Source organism: Schistocerca cancellata, chromosome 3 (genome assembly GCF_023864275.1).
Source record: "Schistocerca cancellata isolate TAMUIC-IGC-003103 chromosome 3, iqSchCanc2.1, whole genome shotgun sequence".
Classification (NCBI taxonomy): domain Eukaryota; kingdom Metazoa; phylum Arthropoda; class Insecta; order Orthoptera; family Acrididae; genus Schistocerca; species Schistocerca cancellata.
Genome location: NC_064628.1, coordinates 833061960 through 833085605, shown reverse-complemented (window position 1 = coordinate 833085605; position 23646 = coordinate 833061960). Strand labels below are relative to the sequence as shown.

The following is a 23646-nucleotide window of genomic DNA, read 5'->3' as shown; positions in this document are numbered from 1 at the left end:
GGAAAGATCCGGAGATCTTGGTGGCCAGGGTAGTTGACTTACACCTTCTAGAGCACGTTGGGTGGCACGGGATACATGCGGACGTGCATTGTCCTGTTGGAAGAGCAAGTTCCCTTGCCGGTCTAGGAATGGTAGAACGATGGGTTCGATGACGGTTTGGATGTACCGAGCACTATTCAGTGTCCCCTCGACGATCACCAGTGGTGTACGGCCAGTGTAGGAGATCGCTCCCCACACCATGATGCCGGGTGTTGGCCCTGTGTGGCTCGGTCGTATGCAGTCCTGATTGTGGCGCTCACCTGCACGGCCGCAAACACGCATACGACCATCATTGGCACCAAGGCAGAAGCGACTCTCATCGCTGAAGACGACACGTCTCCATTCGTCCCTCCATTCACGCCTGTCGCGACACCACTGGAGGCGGGCTGCACGATGTTGGGGCGTGAGCGGAGGACGGCCTACCGGTGTGCGGGACATTAGCCCAGCTTCATGGAGACGGTTGCGAATGGTCCTCGCCGATACCCCAGGAGCAACAGTGTCCCTAATTTGCTGGGAAGTGGCGGTGCGGTCCCCTACGGCACTGCGTAGGATCCTACGGTCTTGGCGTGTATCCGTGCGTCGCTGCGGTCCGGTCCCAGGTCGACGGGCACGTGCACCTTCCGCTGACCACTGGCGACAACATCGATGTACTGTGGAGACCTCACGCCCCACGTGTTGAGCAATTCGGCGGTACGTCCACCCGGCCTCCCGCATGCCCACTATACGCCCTCGCTCAAAGTCCGTCAACTGCACATACGGTTCACGTCCACGCTGTCGCGGCATGCTACCAGTGTTAAAGACTGCGATGGAGCTCCGTATGCCACGGCAAACTGGCTGACACTGACGGCGGCGGTGCACAAATGCTGCGCAGCTAGCGCCATTCGACGGCCAACACCGCGGTTCCTGGTGTGTCCGCTGTGCCGTGCGTGTGATCATTGCTTGTACAGCCCTCTCGCAGTGTCCGGAGCAAGTATGGTGGGTCTGACACACCGGTGTCAATGTGTTCTTTTTTCCATTTCCAGGAGTGTATTTTGGTCTGGTGTGGTAAAGGTCTTTGTTTCCAGTTTTGTTGCTGAATCTGGCGGTGTAAAAATCCCACCATCGCTGTTCTTTCGAAGGTCACCAACGTACACTTAGCGTCTTTTACGAACTGTAAGACGTTACGTACTATATGAAGCACCTTAATTTTTAAGATCTTTTTAAATAACATTTTTACAATTTTTATAATTAGATTGCAAAACCAGACTGAAAAGACATTCGTAGTTTATAAAACCGTACCGATCTTCAAAATTCCTGAAAATCGCCACCTGAACTTTCTTCTTCTTCCTCTTCGTCATCATCGTTGTCCTCTTCACATATAAGATGTTCTTCATTGTAATTTTTTACTGCCTTCGAGAGCGTTGCTTATGCCGCATTTCTTGAAAGATTGAACAGTAACGTCTCCTCTCACCCTACACCATGACTGTTCTATCCACTGACATATTTGTATGATTGTAGGTCGTTTTAAAGCTCCCTTCTACCTTTAGTCATGTTGGTTTTGATCCATTTGTTCCATTCCTCTCTCATATACACTTTAAATAGTTTTTTTTATCAGGACGTCAGGAAGTTGCAACTGCGAACTAAGTCCGGAATAACAGTAACCTCTGTACTTCGTTGTCTCAATTTCTCTTTCACGGAACTCTTCAAATGACTACTAAACTGATCTAGCACAGGAAGAGAGCTCTTCTTCAATAAAACACTTTTCCTCCTCCCCTACACTCTCTTAATCCAATATTTCATACCACTCTCGTCCATCAAATCCTTGTTACGTACGTGTACAACACCTGGCGGTATTTCATAAGGTTTCCTCATTGTTTTCCGTCTCAAAATGATCATTTGAATAAGTACCGTCAGCCCAACATGAAAGGACAACATTGTAGTGCATTTCTTCGTGTCAATATCTTTTTATAGTTGCCCTTTTAGCACCTTTCATCGCAAAAGTGCTGTTACTCGCCACATCAAATGTCAGAGGAGTTTCGTACATACTTGCTATTTGTCTAGTTCCACACTGGTTTCTTTCGATGTTGAACAACAAAGTGATAGAAAGATAATATTTTCTCTTCATACTTTTGTGGGATTTTCTTAGATATTTTGGTTTTGGTTCGCTTGCAAAGTCCATGACGAATCATAAACCTATAGTATCAACCAACTCCACCCTTAAAGTCTGGTAAGTTTCACTGTAGTGCTAGCTACGATCGTGTGCTTGAATAATTTTTGTATTAATTCCAATGTCATTTTGACGGTGTCCTTGAATCAATTTCTATACGTCATATTCCAGTTTTGGCCATTTTGTATTCAGTCCTCTATTTGAACATTTAATCTTCCTCTTTTTTTTCAGTTCTTCTTTACTAGCCCGCCAATCGCATATGCTGTTACTTTCAATCTATAGCCCACATCACATGAATATCTTTTAGTTTTTTTTTTTTTTCATTACGAAACTAGCTCCTAATAAATATATTTTAGTGTTACTGACAAGACAAATCACTTCCAACTGAAATTCAGTGGCGCCTTAGACTGCAATGACGCATCGTAGGCAAGACAGTGTTCTTGGATTGTGATGGCGGGGCGGGAGAGAGACAGCGTGAATGCCCGCAACTCATGTTCGTCACTGCAAGTTGAATCCAGTCGTGCCAGACAGGGAGAGCTATCACGCGGCATCGAATATGTGGCCATTTTTTAGACTAGTGGGAATTTTAAAAGAAATACTGGACATTTTTATATTAATTTCGAGTATAAGACGCACCAGAATTTGGAAGGCAGATTTTTCGAAGAAGGAAGTGTGCCTTATAGACGGCAAAATATTCCCAGAATGAGATTTTCACTCTGCAGCGGAGTGTGCGCTGATATGAAACTTCCTGGCAGATTAAAACTGTGCGCCCGACTGAGACTCGAACTCGGGACCTTTGCCTTTCGCGGACAAGTGCTCTACCATCTTTTTTTTCATTTTGTTCGTAATTGATCGGTGTGTTTGATCGTTGCGGACGTCGCAAGACGTGCTGTTTAAGTTCGGTGGTTGAGCCTTCCACTCAGTTTTTTATTACAGAGGCCAACCGGCTCTCTGACCGAACACGCTGAGCTACCGTGCCGGCAAAGATGATGATTAGGGCAACACAACAACCAGTCCCTGAGCCTGAGCTACCGAAGCACGACTCACGCCCGGTACTCACAGCTTTACTTCTGCCAGTAATTCGTCTCCTACCTTCCAAACTTTACAGAAGCTCTCCTGCGAACCTAGCAGAACTAGCACTCCTGAAAGAAAGGATACTGCGGAGACATGGCTTAGCCAAAGCCTGGGGGATGTTTCCAGAATGAGATTTTCACTCTGCAGCGGAGTGTGCGCTGATATGAAACTTCCTGGCAGATTAAAACTGTGTGCCCGACCGAGACTCGAACGCGGAACCTTTGCCTTTCGCGGGCAAGTGCTCTACCATCTGAGTTACCGAAGCACGATTCACGCCCGGTACTCACAGCTTTACTTCTGCCAGTATCTCGTCTCCTACCTTCCAGGAGAGCTTCTGTAAAGTTTGGAAGGTAGGAGACGAGATACTGGCAGAAGTAAAGCTGTGAGTACCGGGCGTGAGTCGTGCTTCGGTAACTCAGATGGTAGAGCACTTGCCCGCGAAAGGCAAAGGTCCCGAGTTCGAGTCTCGGTCGCGCACACAGTTTTAATCTGCCAGGAAGTTTCAGCAAAATATTGTATAGAAATTTATAGTCTTCTTCCACACCTAACAAGGAAATTATTATCACATCCAAAAGACTTTCGGTCGCTTTTCTCGGATATTGCGCAATGTCTTACATACACTATTCGTTACGTATTCTCGCGCCGCTGCTGTTCATATGAGGCACAAAGAATAGAAGCGCGCCATTCCGCGCCGCTCGGTGCGGCTTTAACTTCACCGTCCAGCCGTCTACTGCCTGTCGAATCTCTGGAACAGTTCTGAATCGAATGCCACGAAGTAGTTCCTTCCTCTTCGGGATCAAATCAAAGTCACGAGGACTTAAGATTGGTGGACGGTACAGTACTTCCCAGTCCCATCGACCGAACAGAGCAGCCACAGCTTTCGTTGTATGCGCCTTCGCATTGTCGTGCAAAATGATGAGTGGGTTGCGCAGAAATTGTCGGCGCTTTTTTCGCAAAGCTGGTGGCAGGTGATGCTCCAAAAACGAACAGTAATACTGTGCATTGACGGTCTGCTGTGCAGGAACGTAACGCGTTAGGATAACAGCACCACAGTCGTACACGAAAACATTAGAACGCCCCATTCGCACCATCAACAGAACAGACTCTGCTAACGGTATACTACGCCTTCCACATCGCTGGCAACGGGTTTTACACAACGCTGGTGACTACTTTGAAGGACAGTAACAGGTGCAAACATGTAACTCTTTTTTGTCGGTTGTGAATAAGTAGTTGCCACTATTTAAGTTTCAACCCTCTTAGTGGTAGAAAAACCTATTTTGTAGGATTCTGATATTTTCATACAGGAATCCATTTGGGACGCTGAGAATCATAAAGTACACCATCGTCGATTGTGAGATGGTAACATTTATTCATGCTTCTGACAGCTGTTGATCTTATGGTGGGTCAGCTTTATCTGTACCGTAGGCCCACATTGTACGTGTATCTGAACATTCACGAAATGCTGTCTCACTGATTTCCCTGATGTGCACTTAACTGTAGACGTCGAAGACGGAGTGCTTTGGCCGTGACGGCTCTCAGCGCCTCATTTGTATTCTAGTCAAGCGACCTTGTTGATAGATAACTCAACTAAAATTCAATCCTTTCCAGAAACAGAAGTTTTTGTTTTTGCAGTTGGTTGTTTACTGTGTAGGAATCGACTTTCATGTGCAGTGTCAACATAAACTCTGTTGAATACGGTTTAAGTGCTAACGAAAAAAAATATCACAAAAAGTTAGCCGCAAAGAAACTAACGCGTCTCAGACCAGAACCGTCGACTGAGAAAGTGACGAAATTAAATAAGCGTGACTACAAGCGAACATTTAACAAAGAAGAATGTAATAAGCGTAAGTTGTGTGGGTACGACGTGAGAAGGTCTTTCAGCCCATGAGCTAATTCATTAAGTAACACAAGTGTTAGGAATCTTGTACATTTGCCGTGAAAACTAAAAAAGGAGGAAAACCCCCACTTACACAAAAATGCAAACGAAGAGTAGCGAAAGGTCAAACATTATTTCGCTCTTGTACTTAATTATGAAAAAACAAAAAAATTCCATAAAACCAATTTTTCCTTTTTTCAGACAAGTTATGCGTATTATTATTATTATTTTATTGGCAGTGGCTGCGCTTGTATAAATACGTTGACAAGCATAACTGTTACACAGCAATACTATTAATTTCACACTCTCTTATTTATCGCAATCTAAAAATTTGTGAAAACCCATAATGTAAACTCACCATCCGCCACTGCTCTCTACTATGTAATGCATATTTTTTTAAAGATTCTGTTATGTACCGAGCCAGGATCACGTTGTAGCAAAGAGCAGGAGTGAGTGATCCCGTAGAGTGGCGGGGCGCTAATGAAACACCATTCAATTAACACTCATTTATTGGCGAGGGTTTTACGACCGCTCAGTCTTCTTTCCGGCGCTGCCTATCAGCGACTGTGCTGGGGCAACACTACTTGGAAGGGAGAGGTGGTGTGTCAGTGCTCGGCGAGGAACTTGCTCATCACAGGTACCTGGCATTGCCTACAAATCTGCGCCCACTACCTGCTCCCTTTGTGTCACAAATAATCCTTGCACCCGGACCGTCTTGATTATTCTAAACCAGCTGCTCCCTAGACTAGACCGAACTGCGCCCGATAGACCTCCTCCACCATTGTAGCCGAATTCAGCCCTAGTATCGCTCTCGGCGTACTAGAGTTGACATCGTGTGACTTGTGTATTTCTATCGCAATAGTTCCGGTGTGTAAGTTTCAACGACCATTCACGGTAAGCTAGGTTGTCACTATGAAGGTTATTCTTAAATAGAAAGAGAACGAAAGAAGAAGGGACTGTGGAGTGGCGCTGTTCAAGACAGAAAGCAAACCTTTGCTGAGTAATGATTAAAACTAAGGGTTCGACGATGCCTTCGTCGCTCGAGCATCAATGTGGAACTCCGGATGACGCTCAGTTGAAAGGAGGACTTGAACGAGGCGAAGAAGAGAGCACGAAAGGAAGAAATGTATTCGTAGGAGCTGGGATGCCTGCATAATCGAGGATATCATTTTGTCACTGAAATGCCACAGCAGTAAGAAAATAAAGGAACTTTATACCATCAGTGGACAAAATCATAGGAAAATGAGAGGGACAGAAGAATAAAAAAATGTTCAAATGTGTGTGAAATCTTATGGCATTTAACTGGTAAGGTCATCAGTCCCTAAGCTTACACACTACTTAATCTAAATTATCCTAAGTACGAACACACACACCCATGCCCGAGGGAGGACTCGAACCTCCGCCGGGACCAGCCGTGAAGTCCATGACTGCAGCGCCCTAGACCGCTCGGCTAATCCCGCGCGGCTAGGAAGAAATTGACCTCAAGGCTGAGGTGACTGTCAATGATGGCAGCAGTTTTCTGTTAAGTGACAAAATGTTAGGATAACAGCTTTTAGCGTAAGAGCAAGGAGAGAGGTTCTAAGTTATAAACAGGACTTCTTTATGCGTGGAACATTCAGGTGCTGTAGCAAAGAGTTTTTGCAAGTATACACCATTCACGCGGACTTTGGGAGTACAAATAAAGAGACAAACATATATCGAGATGCTTTTGCAATATTGCTCAACAAAAAAAAGACACATACATCCATCATCTTTTCCGAAATTTGGTGGGAAATATTCCAGAATGGAACGACCACAGGTTTCGAATCAGCGGCGATTCCTGCGATTGAAGTTGTACTACCAACAGCCGAAGTGTATGGATGTTAGTTCCACATGAAAAGTCTCTTTGGGGAAAAGTGGAAGATCTAGGATTTAATCATGAATACAAAGATAATGAAGAAGTGTGACAACAAATTCGCATGCGTACGAATGCAAAATCTCTAACGATAATAAGAGTCGACGCGACGTAAAGCCCCGAAAGCAAAATTTGTCTCCGCTAGGTTGTTATGACGATGAGTGGAGATGCACTGAGCTAAAATTAAACATATGAGTGGAATGTAAACTTTGTTTCTGTGAGTGAACTTGTCATTCATTTCATAAAGCTTCGACAACACATTATACACACTTTAATGACGTAAAGCTATGATTCGTGAACTATTTAAATATTATTGAAAGTCTTGGCCATATTTGCTGTGATCAATATCGAACATGTATATAACTGCACAGAGAATTCCCTGTTTGGTTACCTACAATCCAGTACTGTACTCAGGTTCAGACTGACGTTTACGCTGTGGCCGTGGCGTAGCTAGCTAGTTTGGTACCCGGTGCAGATGTAATTTGTCAACCCTCCCCCCTCCCACACACACACACACACACACACACACACACACACCAAAAAACTTGCGAACCTCACAAAAGCATAAAATGCCAACATCTGTGTGGGGGAGTTCCTTCATACACGTGATTATTTAATTGAAGTACCATGTTATCTACCTCTCAAACAGCTTTTATGGATGAAAACGAATAAGTAAAGCGCATTAACAAAACACACACAGTTAACCAATTATTAAGAAAGCAGAACAACTAACCGAAGATGTCTTTGGTGGCAGGTGACAGGTGCGTAGTTTAGAATTTCTTCATTTCTCTTCGTCTGAAAATTTTGAAATTACCCCATCAATATCGAATTCTTTAGCTAGCCAGTTTTCTAGTGACTAACTGCTAAATTAGACACTCGTGCCTTACTCGTAGAGGACTGAAGATAATTCTTTATTAAGTTAACTTCTGACAAGAAAAAACTCTCTTGCATACCGCTATCGAAACATAAAAACGGAAAAACAGTCTTAGCGGCGTAGTAAAATTGGTAACAGTTTCAGAAAATATCTTCTTAGTCGCAAAATTTGTGCAAGGAATGTCATAAAAATTGTCAAATGACTTTTGTATAATCGTGGAAAGTTTCGTTTCTGAAGTTTTAATCAAACGATTAGGATCTGAAACAGGATCTCATATATGTTCCGTGGTTTTGCAACGTATATTGACTGCTTGTGCACTCTTAACATTGACCTCAGTCCGCAGCGTTCTGTTAGTATGGCTTGACAACAATGTGAGCCGGGAAACCTCTAGGTAGCCTCCTTCAGCTCTTTTAACTGCCGGGCAAGAGGATTAGTGGACTCTTCCTCGGCCCTTTCTGGGCGCAAATTTCACTGGGCGCGAATTTCAATGGGCGCAGTTTTCAGTACACCTTCCGTCAGAGTGTCAGCGCTCTCGATGAGTGAAGCTGCACTTAAGCTCGGCCCCAGAAATCCGCATGCCCCTGTTGTCGGTTGTCGAGATGTGTAGTCGGAGGACCCAGCAGCAGAACGGAGGACAATCGGAGTGGTGGTCCCAGCATACAGCTGGTAAGGATGGTACCAGTACTACCCCAGTAATTGCGACACAGGCGCCCCGCGCCTAAGTTGAACAACTTGCAGATCGGATCTTCAGTCACAGGAGATACGCCTGGCCGCCATCTTCAATTACTGTTATGACCAGTAGGACTGCGGCTTATAGGTCAGAAGTCCCCTCCACAGCCAGACGGCGGTGGATTTGCAGCAGCCGGCCGTTGTGGCCGAGCGGTTCTAGGCGCTTCAGTCCGGAACTGGTCTGCTGCTACAGTCACAGGTTAGAATCCTTCCTTGGGCTTGGATGTATGTGATGTCCTTAGGTTAGTTAGGTTTACGTAATTCTAAGTCTAGGGGACTGATGACCTCAGATGTTAAGTCTCATAGTGCTCGGAGCCATTTAAACCATTTTTTTTTTTTTTTTTTTTTGATTTGCAGCAGTGGATTCCAAGCTGGTGGCAGCTTGTAGATACTTGTTGAATTTGCCAGAGCATTCTGCAAGTTAACAGATCTGGTCTTCCACCGATATCCGTAATACAGATGGAGTGGCCTAATTCTGAGAATGAGCTTGAGGAGGACAAAGGGTTTATATCAGGCCATGACATGATCTCCCACACTGAATGTGTTCTCGCTTTCTGAGCTTGTCAAAGCTCTCCGCTGCACTATAATTTAAACTCGGGGTCTCAGAGCATTCCTTTGAGGATGTCTGTACCATAAAACGAGTACTTACGACATCTTTAAGTGACTACATTCAGCCACGTTACGGTAGAGCGTTCTTCTTTCCCTGCACTGTCGTCAAAGTGCTGAATCAGTTTTTCTTGGAATCCCTCTTGCAGAGTCTGATCAAAGGAGTTCCCAGCTTCTTTGTACTTCAGCTCTCTTGTGTTGACACTCTGCTACGACACCACTGCGTAGCCGGCAGACACGCCATACTTAGCGACGTCTCCGTTAGTTTGTCACAAAAATTTATTCCTGCGCTTATCCGCTATTCTACTGTGAATTGTTTCATTTTATTGTAAAGGATAACTAAAAATGTGTAGTTCAAAATGCTTCAAATGGCTCTGAGCACTATGGGGCTTAACATGTGAGGTCATCAATCCCTAGAACTTAGAACTACTTAAACCTAACTAACCTAAGGACATCACACACATCCATGCCCGAGGCAGGATTCGAACCTGCTACCGTAGCGGCCGCGCGGCTCCAGACTGTAGCGCCTAGAACCGCTCGGCCACTCGGGCCGGCTAAAATGTGTAGTGTACAATGGTCTTTTTTGATACTTTTTTCTAATAATTTTAAAAACGTGCAAATATTGCATCATTTGAATTTTTATTTTTTTAATTACAATCTCATGCACGACAATTTGAAATGAAGATAGTGATTACAAAAGACATGGCTATTTAATGCACAGCGATACACCGATAAGACGTACAGATAATGTAAAAGGAATTTTAAAAACTTTTACATGTTTTATATGTGGTATATAACTCCCCTTAGTCACACGGACAACATCTAAGCGGTAATCCTTTTCACAACGTGCATTCTGAAGTATATACGAGTCACCACCACGACGGAATTAAAAATGCGCATTTTGAGTTCTGGAATCATTTTCAGCAAAAGAAGGATATAAAAATGGTCTTTCAGATACCCCCATAAAAAGAATGCCACGCAAGTCAAGTCTGGAGGCATACGTAGTAAGAGTAGATGTTGAGCCGTAGCCGGCTCTCGTTGATGCCGTTTGTTCTTTGGCATTTGTCACAAACGAGTGGCGTCTTATTTCTCCCTGAGTAATTTCCATAAGGAGTTGCTGACTTGCCACCGTCATTGGCAGCAGCAGCGCTTATCGATACTAGTACTGCTGTACCATTTTTGGTGTGATCTCTATATTTCCGTGTGGTGGTGTGTGTGGCAGTCGGTCGGTTGGGACAGAGCAACGAGGATGTCTCCGCGGCGCGAGATCAGTCCGAGGCTACTGGCGGCGTGCACGCACGGTCGGATTTGTGGCGCTAGCTGCAAGAGCTACAAAGTTCGTCGCCCATCGAACCTGGACACTGAAGTTGAGTGATCAGTTAACGTGTTATCAAACCTCAACTGCTGTGACATCTCTTCGTTCACTGCCGGTTGTTGCTTTCTGGACCGTTCCCGCAAGCAGCGACGTATGGTGTGTTTTGCAGCCGTCTTCCTGTATGGTGTTTAACTATTGAATTGGTTGATACTTCTTATGTCTTGTGGCCGTTAACGTTCCAGTTACCTGCCCTGGTGTCCGGCCCCGGTAGCTGAGTGGTCAGCGTGACGGAATGTCAATCCTAAGGTCCCGGGTTCGATTCCCGGCTGGGTCGGAGATTTTCTCCGCTCAGGGACTGGGTGTTGTGTTGTCCTAATCATCGTCATTTCATCCCCATCGACGCGCAGGTCGCCGAAGTGGCGTCATATCGAAAGACCTGCACCAGGTGAACGGTCTACCCGACGGGGGGCCTTAGCCACACGACATTTCGTTTCATTACCTGCCCTGGTCGTTAGCGTAGTTTTCCGGCAGTGCGTTTTTCCTTGCTCTGTTGATGTTGTCTGGCACGGCATGTTGTTCGACAGCCTTTGGTGTTGTTCATATTTTTGAGTGGTTATTGTGTCGTGACTGTATTTAGACGCTAATTTTCAAGACATAGTGCTGCTGGTATCTTCGTCCTCGCTGATTTTTCCGTTGTCGTGCTGTTGGTTGGGCAGAAGGTAATTGATTAGGTTGTTGGTCGGTCCTCCAGCCGTCCCTGGGTCGGGTTGCCATCCGATTATTTAGTATTACGCTTGGCTGCCTGTCTCACCTAAACTTATATTACAGGCCGACCGTTGGCGCACTTCTAAGCACAACTGTTCTGTTGTTTTAGGATGTGATTTTCTTTTAACCTCAAGTACTGTGCGAGGCCTTTAGCCGTTTATTAATTTAGTTTATGTTAAGATAAGGCCTTCAGCTGTCTTAAATTAAAACTCTGAAGATTCTTGCTTAAGGCAATTTTTTTGAATAAAAATGGGGAATTTTGCCCATTGCAAACCCTTATTACTATCCAGGCCTTAAGCCATGTGTTCTTCCATGTTCAGTATGTGGCCTTCAGCCGAACCTTACGTGATATATTTTAAGACAAGGCCTTCAGCCGTCTTACATTGAAATTTGAAAAGTCACTTGTTTAAAAAGTTTTAAATTTTCTTCTATATCTGAAATTTTTGTTATCCAGGCCTTAAGCCCTAAGTTCTTCTATCTCCAGTGTGTGGTCTTCAGTCGCGTTTTTTATGTAAAATTTGATCACTAAGGCCTTCAGCCGTGTGTATTCCTTATGGCAATTTTTATAACTTGTGTCAGGGCCTTCAGCTGTATTGCTTTGAATGGTTTGAAGGGCCTGTGGGATTAAATGTTTTAGGAAAATAAAGTTTGTGTGTTTTGTGTAACTGACAGTGACTGATTTTGGCCCCTTTCCACAACATAACCTGATCCGCTCTGTCCTGCGAAATCAGATTTCAGATGTCCACTACGAAAAACTCGTAGATGTTGATTTAAAACTGTGGAAACCTTCACACCCCAGTACATCTTGTTCTTGTCTGCGCTATAACGACAAATCAACAATAGTTTATTTTTAACCTACAGAATGCCTTTCGTACGGAATTCGCCATTGCCACTTACGACACAGAACTTTTCACGTGTACATCATCACCCATGCTACGGAATCAAGTTCACTGCGCTTGTTCAACGATCGTAGCTTCGACCTCAATAGTACATTGTGTTTAATTCTTACGGATGTATCACTCTGTATTAAATACAGTAATAGCCGTTTGTAATCGCTACATTCATTATGAACTGTTCTGTAGATTTGGTAAGTGCTCTCGTCTGACGAGCGTTGGCGCGCTGGAGGAATCTCCAGGTAAACCCCCGCAAAGGCGAAGGCACAGAGGGGTCATAATAACTGACCGAATGAAAGAAATATGGTTTAAGAATTAACCTGGAGACGTACTTGAGTTTTCCTACTCTCGTGTTGCTTTTTTTTTTTTTTTTTTGCATCAGTCTACTGACTGGTTTGATGCGGCCCGCCACGAATTCCTTTCCTGTGCTAACCTCTTCATCTCAGAGTAGCACTTGCAACCTACGTCCTCAATCATTTGCTTGACGTATTCCAATCTCTGTCTTCCTCTACAGTTTTTGCCCTCTACAGCTCCCTATAGTACCATGGAAGTCATTCCCTTATGTCTTAGCAGATGTCCTATCATCCTGTCCCTTCTCCTTATCAGTGTTTTCCACATATTCCTTTCCTCTCCGATTCTGCGTAGAACCTCCTCATTCCTTACCTTATCAGTCCACCTAATTTTCAACATTCGTCTGTAGCACCACATCTCAAATGCTTCGATTCTCTTCTGTTCCGGTTTTCCCACAGTCCATGTTTCACTACCATACAATGCTGTAATCCAGACGTACATCCTCAAAAATTTCTTCCTCAAATTAAGGCCAGTATTTGATATTAGTAGACTTCTCTTGGCCAGAAATGCCTTTTTTGCCATAGCGAGTCTGCTTTTGATGTCCTTCTTGCTCCGTCCGTCATTGGTTATTTTACTGCCTAGGTAGCAGAATTCGTTAACTTCATTGACTTCGTGACCATCAATCCTGATGTTAAGTTTCTCGCTGTTCTCATTTCTACTACTTCTCATTACCTTCGTCTTTCTCCGATTTACTCTCAAACCATACTGTGTACTCATTAGACTGTTCATTCCGTTCAGCAGACCATTTAATTCTTCTTCACTTTCACTCAGGATAGCAATGTCATCAGTGAATCGTATCATTGATATCCTTTCACCTTGTATTTTAATTCCACTCCTGAACCTTTCTTTTATTTCCATTATTGCTTTCTCGATGTACAGATTGAAGAGTAGGGGCGAAAGGCTACAGCCTTGTCTTACACCCTTCTTAATACGAGCACTTTTTTCTTGATCGTCCACTCTTATTATTACCTCTTGGTTGTTGTACATATTGTATATGACCCGTCTCTCCCTATAGCTTACCCCTACTTTTTTCAGAATCTCGAACAGCTTGCACCATTTTATATTGTCGAACGCTTTTTCCAGGTCGACAAATCCTATGAAAGTGTCTTGATTTTTCTTTAGCCTTACTTCCATTATTAGCCGTAACGTCAGAAATGCCTCTCTCGTCCCTTTACTTTTCCTAAAGCCAAACTGATCGTCACCTAGCGCATTCTCAATTTTATTTTCCATTCTTCTGTATATTATTCTTGTAAGCAGCTTTGATGCATGAGCTGTTAAGCTGATTGTGCGATAATTCTCGCACTTGACAGCTCTTGCCGTCTTCGGAATTGTGTGGGTGATGCTTTTCCAAAAGTCAGATGGTATATCGCCAGACTCATATATTCTACACACCAACGTGAATAGTCGTTTTGTTGCCACTTCCCCCAATGATTTTAGAAATTCTGATGGAATGTTATCTACCCCTTCTGCCTTATTTGACCGTAAGTCCTCCAAAGCTCTTTTAAATTCCGATTCTAATACTGGATCCCCTATCTCTTCTAAATCGACTACTGTTTCTTCTTCTATCACATCAGACTAATCTTCACCCTCATAGAGGCTTTGAATGTATTCTGCTATCTGCTATCTCCTGTCTAATAGAAGAAGCCTTTCCATCAGCCCTTGGCTGCAATCGCACGCTGGTCTCACCTCGTCTTTTCTATAGTATTTATCGCTAACATGGTTTATGTGGCAATAGTTCGCTTGGTTCACAGAGATGACGCCTTTGCAGCTCGCTAATGTTCAACAGTGGACTTCTTGCTGCTTCCTTCTTATGATATCGGAAGGTCTTCAAGATCGGCGAGCCGGTAGTGAAGCATATATGCTGTTTGACCGATAGCTCCTCACTTTTTCCGAGTGAGTAACGAAACGAGATGCGACGGTAAAGGAAGCAAGCAAAAAAGGTGGTGATGGGGCAAGGGGGGAGACACGTCATTTACTTGTCTCTGCAGTCATCACTTCTCTAAATAAAAAAAGAATTCAAGAACAAGCCTTCTGTAAATGAAGAATTATATTGCGGGAGTTGTTAGTTGTTGCACCTATAGACACCTATAATTTGTTCATATAAGTTGAATCTTCACGTGAACAAACTTATGCCTTATAATTAGTCGTCTTATCGATACAACAAGACACTGCTGCTGGACTTGATTGCAATGAAGTAATTAATGAGTTTATTTCGGTCAGAGGTAGCAACTCTCAACTAAAATTATAACAAAACGGCTATTCCTGAAAAGGGAAACATTCTCAATTCTAACCGGTTTTCCTTCTGTTCCTAATCAATAATTTATGAGGAGCAAATGAAATCTCTTCATATTAAAATTGATTTTTTTTCTTTTTTTGGGGTTTTAGGGCGCACAACTACAATGGTCATTAGCGCCCAGACTACGTTAGGAATGCACCGCGAGGTACAAGTTTAAAACAGCAAAAAAAAAAGGGAAAACACGATAAAAGACAGATTGACAGGCATAGGATTAAAAAAAACAGCATAATCAAATGTCCTTAGACAGGTTTGTCAAGTTGATAAAACGAAGAACGCGAGCAGCTGCTCCTGGGTCATCCGCTAAAATGGCATCTAGAGTACATGGCAGGCCAAGATCAAGACGCAGTGTATTAAAATCCGGACAGTACGTTAAAATGTGGTGGACTGTCAGCAATTGCCAACATGGGCAGAACGGCGCCGGCGCAGCCGTCAGCAGATGGCGATGGCTGAACCGGCAGTGTCCAATTCGTAACCGGGCTAAAACGACCTTCTCCCGCCGAGAAGGGCGTGAGGAGGACGTCCAAGCCGCGGGAAGAGGTTTCAAGGCCCGAAGCTTGTTGTCCGTAAGTGCAGCCCAATCGGTATGCCACAGCGATAAAATGCGCCGACAAATGACCCTGCTACAATCTGATGAAGGGACACAACAAGAAGCTGTCCGAGGCTGGAGGACCGCAGCCATGGCCGCGGCATCTGCAGCTTCGTTCCCAGGGATACCGACATGGCCAGGAACCCACATAAAGCTAACCGGAGAACCGTCGTCCACCAGCTACTGAAGAGAGCGTTGGATCCGGTGCACGAAAGGGTGAGCCGGATACGGATCACAGAGGCTCTGGAGTGCGCTCAGGGAATCGGAGCAGATGACATAAGCAGAATGTCGGTGGCGGCAGATGTAAAGAACAGCCTGGTAGATGGCAAAGAGCTCAGCTGTGAAGACCGAACAATGGCCATGGAGCCGGTATTTGAAATTTTGTGCCCCGACAATAAAAGAACACCCGACCCCGTCATTGGTCTTAGAGCCATCTGTATAAATGAAGGTCATATTAATTAACTTCGGACGAAGTTCGACAAAACGGGAGTAGTATACCGAACCGGGGGTAACCTCCTTTGGGAGCGAGCTGAGGTCAAGGTGAACACGAACCTGAGCCTGGAGCCAAGGTGGCGTGTGGCTCTCGCCCACTCTAAAGGTTGCAGGGAGTGAAAAATCAAGGTGTTGAAGGAGGCGACGAAAGCGAACTCCTGGGAGTAGCAGGGCAGAGACATACAACCTGTATTGACGATCGAGAGAGTCGTCAAAAAAGGAACGATAAGACGGGTGGTCGGGCATTGACAGTAGCCGACAGGCATACCGACAAAGCAGTATATCGCCCCGGTAGGTCAGTGGCAATTCACCGGCTTCAGCATGAAGACTCTCGACGGGCTAGTATAAAACGCTCCGATCGCAAGACGTAAACCCCGATGTTGTATGGAGATGAGGCGGCGTAAGATGGACGGCCGTGCAGACGAGTATACGAAGCTCCCATAATCCAGCTTTGAGCGGACGATCGACCGATATAGGCGAAGTACGACGGTTGGATCCGCTCTCCACGACATACCACTGAGAACACGGAGGACATTTAGAGAACGGGTACAACGGGCAGCCAAATAAGACACATGTGGAGACCAGCTAAGTTTCCTGTCAAAAGTAAGACCCAAAAATTTTGCTGTCTCCACAAATGGGAGAGCAACGGGACCGAGTCGTAAGGACGGTGGGAGAAACTCTTTGTAGCGCCAGAAGTTAATATAGACCGTCTTCTCGGCAGAGAAACGGAAGCCATTGGCGACACTCCAGGAGTAAAGATGGTCAAGAGAACGCTGAAGACAGCGCTCAAGGGAACATGTACGCTGCGCGCTGCAATATATGGTAAAATCGTCCACGAAAAGGGAGCCTGATACATCAGCTGGGAGGCAATCCATTATTGGATTGATCGCTATGGCGAAGAGAGCGACGCTCAGAACTGAGCCCTGTGGCACCCCATTCTCCTGGCGAAAGGTGTCTCACCGGACAGAACCCACACGTACCCTGAACTGTCGATCCATTAAAAAGGAACGAATAAAAAGAGGGAGGCGACCGGGAAGGCCTCATGTATGCATGGTGCGGAGAATGCCCGCCCTCCAACAGGTGTCGTAAGCCTTCTCCAAATCAAAGAACACAGCGCTTCCGCAAGAAGTTCTTCATAATGAAGGTCGACAAGCTGGTCATTGTTGACCTTTTTCATGACCCTATGGACAGCCGTCACGCCGTGCTCAGCGAGGAAAGACTGAATCTCCCCGTCAGTCAATCCGTCGAGTGATCTAGTATATACCACACCACGAGACGAATTCAAAGTTCGGTGAGCCTCCACCCGGACAGGGAACGTGTACAGGAGTGTGGCCCGAAGCGGTTTTTGTGCCTGAAAGGCGCTCTCAGTTTCTAGTAACAAGGTACCGTTACGCAACCTGGTACAAGACTTGACAGATCCGGCTATGGCATCTGCGCCCTTCTGGATAACGAAAGGGTTGACAGAGGAAAAATTCTTTCCGTCTTCAGATCGAGAAACTACGAGGAACTGTGGGGCAGGCGGTAGTACTTTTGTCACTGGTGGCTGGTCAAGTTTCCGTTTTTGGGCGGAAGTCGAGAGAGAAGAAGGAGAGAAATCCATTGCGGAGGAATCCCCCATGATTGCCAGCGTCTCCGATGGCGCGCTCCTTCCTTGTGGGGACCCTCTCAGAGGGCACTCCCGCCTTAGGTGAATGTTTACACCTCAGGTCACACCTCCCGAGAAACGGACAGAGGGACCAATCGGCATGGTCGGAAGGTGTCAGCTCAGGCAATCACCCCTCCCTGGGCCTGGCCTTTACCAGGGGGTACGTGCGTGCCTCACTTGTCTACCCAGGGGGGGGGGGGAATTACGCGTTACCCCGTCACCGGCTACGCGTGCGAATGCGTGGGTCGGCCTTCAGGCACGCACAGGGAGGAAGGAAGAAGAGGAAAAAGAAGGGAGAGAAAGGACAGACTGTCTCAAACGCCGAGGCGGAGACCAGAGAAGGCAAGGAGAAGAATGCAAGGAGAAGAAGGCAAGGAGAAGAAGGCAAGGGAAAGAGTAAGAAAGACAGTGAGATGGAGAAGAACAAAGAAAGGAACCAACCAAAGGAAGGAAGAAACCAGAAGAAGTGAAAAACCAAAATGACAGTAAATATAGGTCGTGGAACCGTCCGTCTCCGGACGCAGGCGCTAACTACCCCCTTGAGGGGGAGGGACTCCTTTTAGTCGCCTCTTACGACAGGCAGGAATACCTCGGGCCTATTCTAATCCCCGGACCCGCAGGGGGGATATTAAAACTGATGTACAGTAGCTGGTGTGGACATAAGATATCGATTTGGTTTTAGTTCGGTTTTTCTATAATGTTTGAGCTATTTGTAATTTATTTACTACAATCATACCTTTAAATTGTTGTGTGCAATATTTTTCATCACTATCGACGATTTAAGTAACAGAGGCTTCATCATAAGTGCCTCTGGGGTTTCAGAAGATGCCTGCACGAAAACTACAAGATGTAAAGGTAAAATGATGCGTACTAGTGGATGACGTATATCTCCGAATTTCGATTCTTGGTACGCCCCAGTGTGTAGCTGCAGAGTGCACCAGGTGTTGTAGTATGACCTTTCTCCAATATCATTTTTCCCGTATCATAAATGTTTATATGTAATAGTACAAGTGATTTATGTGGCTCAAAGGCTCATTACGACTGCCAGACGCAGATTATCTCTGACTCGCGATACAAAGACTCTGTGGATAGAATGTACAATGGATTTATTTACTTCTGACTGAGAAATGCGGAGAGCAGGATCGCAGTGCAATTGAAATTACCGGCTTTGAAGCAAGCTGCCATCTTGAATACGGAATGAGAGTTGACTAATTGTGACATTTCATCTCATACAAGAAGGCACTGCGTACCGAAATATGGCTAGGAAGATCATTTCTGGAAAAATATAATTTCATGAGTGGATAACGTAGGTTCAGTTCTTTGGATGTTCTAACTTCTCCGTTGTTTGTGGCTCGGAAAAGTACTTGGTGTGTCGTGACTCGTAGGGAACTTTGTATCCTGGGAAATCAGTAGAGCCTGCACCGCGGTCGGTGGTGGTGGTAAGTTCCTATGGGACGAAACTGCTAAGGTCATCGGTCCCTAGGCTTAGACACTACTTAATCTAAGTTAAACTAACACTAAACAAGACACACACCCTTGCCCCAGGGAGGACTCGACACTCCCACGGGGCGAGCCGCGCAAACCGTGGCAAGGCGCCCCAGACCGCTCGGCTACCCCGCGCGGCCCGCGGTCGTTTATGCTCTATTTTACGACATTAAATTCTGAACTCTATCGAAATTGATACACAACTTGAACACTGATTCACACGCTGCAGAGTGAGTACGTCATAGCACCCAAGACGGCTTCCCCACGACGTACGATTGTGCCTCTGATCAGAATTCAAAATAGTAACGAAGTTTCTACCTGGAAGTGCGGGGGATAATTGTATAAAAGATATTGGGGAAGTGCTTCTTTCGCCCAAAAGCTTCCATTCAGGTAACTAAATATTATTCAATCGTAACAATCTAACTTCAATTTCAGGGGGAGAGAAGTTGAAGTGTGTCAGGATATGTACACAGATAATGCCCTCCATACTGTCGATCGAATAAGGACGCGCCTGCGTATGTAGACAACCCAGTCAACAGTTTTATCCAACGGGTTGCTGTCTTTGCACCTCACAGGGCAATGAATTGCACACACGTGTTCTTCAGCTCGTAGACTTTTCGCACGTCAGGAACCGTGGCCGTATTAACCCTAGATTTCCAAACCGTCGTAAAATTTACTATTTCAGTATGGTATGAATCAGTAAATTTCATTCTTAGTACTGTATGCAACGTACCGTTGAAGATCTAACAATGGCAATTAACTAATGCATAATCTATAGATTACGACATCCATTCAATAAAATATGGAACAGTAATATTTACGATGGTTTAGAAGCCATATACCATTTTAGCCACTTTAGTATTTTTGGGTTAAGCACATGCAGTGTAACTTAAAATACTGGAGAGATACTCTACCTTCCGATCTTTCGGGAAGGGGTACGGGACACATGCAGTGTAATTTAAAATACTGGAGATATACTCTACCATCTGGTCTTTCGTGCAGGGGTAGGGGAGAGCTGTGCAAAGTTGGTGGCGGGAAAATTGGCTATTGTGGTCCTGCAGGCTATGATGTGCTGTCATGGCGCGGGAAATGCTTCAAAGTATTATCCCTGCTGGTCATTCAGCCAATTAAGTCTAACGTATTTGCTATGCCACTTCTCAGAGTTATAATAATTTTTGTGGATTTTTAGTTATCCTGTGGTAAGGTAAGAGATCAGTTTGTTTGTTGATTGTGGAGACGGAATGTGTCTTACGTCTTTTTAATAAAATTGTATTTAAGTGACATAACTTGACTCTATAATTCTTCTTTAGTTCTTGATATTTCGGTGATGTTGTTAGAGGGTATAGAGCTTTCGTGTAATGGCCTCAATGCGGGCTAGATGGTCACGCCGACGGTGGCCTCTAGCCGCTTTGTGTAGGGAGAAAACGTAAAAGCAGCGGCCGAGAGAAGGGCTCCGCGGTCATACTTGCAGCATGTTCGTATAAGAGTGACTTAGAAGCGAGAGATAAAAAAGAGAAAAAAGGAAAAAGCAGCCAAGAGAAGAAAGGCAGTAACTAGAAAATAGCGAAGAGCGGGAAACCCTAACCTAGTAGAGCTCTTTTTGATGACAAGAGAGTGCATGTACTGCGAAGAAAAATTTTCATATTCAAGGCCAGAAGAGGAGTGGATTTAATGCGAACTGAGCTCCCTCTGCTCTCACGAACTCTGTACAGGACGGACATAGTTTTACTTTCATTTGTGGAAAGTTTAAATAATTTAATTCTAAGCGTGGTTCGCAATATAATTAATTTTGTTCTTTGTTAAAACAGTTTTTATCACTTATTTTTGAGTTTAAAACTAAGTGGCCACTTTGCCTGCTGATGTCAGGCAAAGTTGTCACTTTGTGAAAATTGAACTGTTTTAAGTATTTAATTTGATTCTAGGGTAATTATATTCGATATTACACTTTAAGATACTGAAGCGCCAAGGAAACTGGTATAGGCATGCGTATTCAAATATAGACCACCTGCAGCAATTCATGTTCACTGTGCATTCCGACGGACTGGGGCAATTCCAGCAGGACAATGCGACACCCCACACGTCCAGAATTGCTACAGAGTGACTCCACGAACACTGTTCTGAGTTTAAACGCTTCCGCTGGCCACCAACATGCCCAGACATGAACATTATTGTGCAAATCTGGGACGCCTTGCAACGTGCTGTTCAAAAGAGATCTAAACCCCCTCGTATTCTTACGGATTTGTGGACAGCCCCTGCAGGATTCATGGCGTCCTTTCCAGCACTACTTCAGACATTAATGGAGTCCATGCCACGTCGTGTTGCGACACTTTTGCATGCTCGCGGGGGCCCTCCACGATATTAGGCGGGTGTACCAGTTTCTTTGGCTCTTCACTGTGTTTTCAGACTATGATCACTCGTTTCTAAAGATTTCATCTATTGCTACTGAACTTACAAACTAAGACTGCCTTAGCCTGGATAGTTTTACCGGCTTTCCCTTACTTATGAATAGTACTGTACTTCCCTATCACAAATGATTTATATTACAGAATTATAATATTTGCTAAAACTGCTCAGAAACACTTAACAACGACAAATAAAAATTCCCGACCTATTAACGCAAAATTGAAGCATTAGAAAGTTGCGAGTAACACTGGTTTCTCTATCGTTCAGAATTCCTTGCTTACACTTAATAATCAGTTAAGAAAAATATGTAACAAGAGGCTGGACTTGTTAACGTAACCGCTTCTGCAGTGGGGAAATACACTGGATCCCATGCTCAGCCTGACATACACTCTATGGGTACATAGCTCCTGTCCTTCGGGGGCGGGGAAAGGGGGGGGGGCGAATACCAGACTGGTGATCTACTTAAAGACATTATTCATCACAAAACATAGCTGCATATTGGTAGTACATATATCTCATTTCTTTCCAAACTATTATTTACAAAATGTGCGATTCCTCTCTCTCTCACTCAGTTATATCCACTTATGCTTGGTTCGAACTTGTTGTAGCTGAGATTCAGTCATAAAAATTTTTTTGAAGGACATTATCTTTCTGCCAGTGGCTTAAAGCCATATCACTTGATAATGGCCTAAGGCCGAAATTGCAACAGTGTAAAAAAAAAAAAAAACTTATAACAGTCACTGGCAGAAAGATGATGTCCTTCAAATGCTTCGTTCAGTTTCATATTTACGACACATTAAAATTTATTCAATGTTTTTCCACTGGGTACCACTAGGGTCATATGACCTCAATCTAAACTTCTTTTTGTTTCTTGAATGTAACATCTGACAAAACAGAATGACGACTGTCACGTTGAACAGCTGCACTGCATTTTTTAAGTTAGTTCATTGAAATATTTTCAGAACATCCTGCATGTATTACTTACGATCTTTATGAACCCAACAGTACTAAGTGACACAAAAGAAGTCCTGCCACTAGGAGGGGTCGGAAACATCTACAGGTGTTGAGAATATCAGACAAAGACGTAGAAAACACACATGAATTCTGGGAAAAGGGAGAAAAAGACAAGGATTTCAAGAAGAAAAGACAAAAAAGAGAAAAGGGATGAGGACAGAAGAAAGAAAACAACAGAGAGGACGAATGAAGAAGTATTGGGAAGTGAAAAAGGAAAAGAATATGGTGATATACAGGAGTTGTTTCATGTGGTCCTGAGTAGGCTACAGTGGAGTAATAGTAGTAACCTCTGGACAGCGACGGTGCTGTAGCCGTCCAGCCAGGGCTGCGCACTCTGCGGCTGCTGCCTGCTGCCGCACGCCCTCTGCCAGCACTCTCGCCGGCGGCACAGCAGCGCCGTCACCACAGCTGCGGCCGCTGCCAGCAACACCACGATCACCACCACGACCACCAGCATCAGGGTCTGCAACACAGATCAGGCGTTTCGCGCTAAACTCCAGCACATAGAGGTAAGTCGTCAGTTCTACCATGTGGCTACTTGCGCAGCACATACACTACGTGACCAAAAGTGTTTGAACAGTTATTAATACGCTGTATGTCCATACTTTGCCTTTATGAAGACTTGAGCTATGCTCGGAGCACTTTTAATGGCTTGTCTTAATGTCTGTGAAGGAATGACAGCCCATTCTCCCTCAAGCACCGAAACAATAGAGTGTAGTCATGCTGGACGCTGGGGTCTGGAGCGAAGTCAAAGTTCTGACTCATTCCAGAGGTTTTTCCATTGAGTTCAGGTTAGTACTCGCTGCAGGCCAGCCCAAATGAAGAATGTTATTGTCCACGAAATACTGCCTCACAGATGCTGCTTAATAACTGTCTGGATTGTCTTGCTGATGCAAACTATCACCATCTCCAAGATGTTCCTCTACTGTACGCAGTATAAATCTTCTTCTTCTATGTGATCAGACACAGTGGACCGCACGCTGCTACAAGTTTACTCCTGCGTTGTATTCTGTCCATTGCTGCTATCCGCCATCCGTCCACATCTGTTGATGCTTCGTTTAAATCTTCATGGAGGCCATCCCTCCAACGCTTATTGGGTCTCCCTGGGTGTCTCTTTCCTGTAGATGTGAAATCCATGAGCTTCCGAGGCCATCTGTGATCTT

At 44.8% G+C, this 23646-nt stretch overlaps 1 protein-coding gene across 4 annotated transcripts in view; it reads right to left on the bottom strand.

The window, feature by feature from the left end:
- The window catches only part of LOC126175883 (uncharacterized), a 930852-nt gene that overhangs the window by 24791 nt on the left and 882415 nt on the right, over positions 1–23646 (bottom strand). For all 4 annotated transcript variants that reach the window (XM_049922923.1, XM_049922926.1, XM_049922924.1 and 1 more), the window contains exon 9: positions 22771–22946. In XM_049922923.1, coding sequence (XP_049778880.1) covers positions 22771–22946 — 176 coding nt within the window. The remainder of the gene's footprint in view (positions 1–22770; positions 22947–23646) is intronic.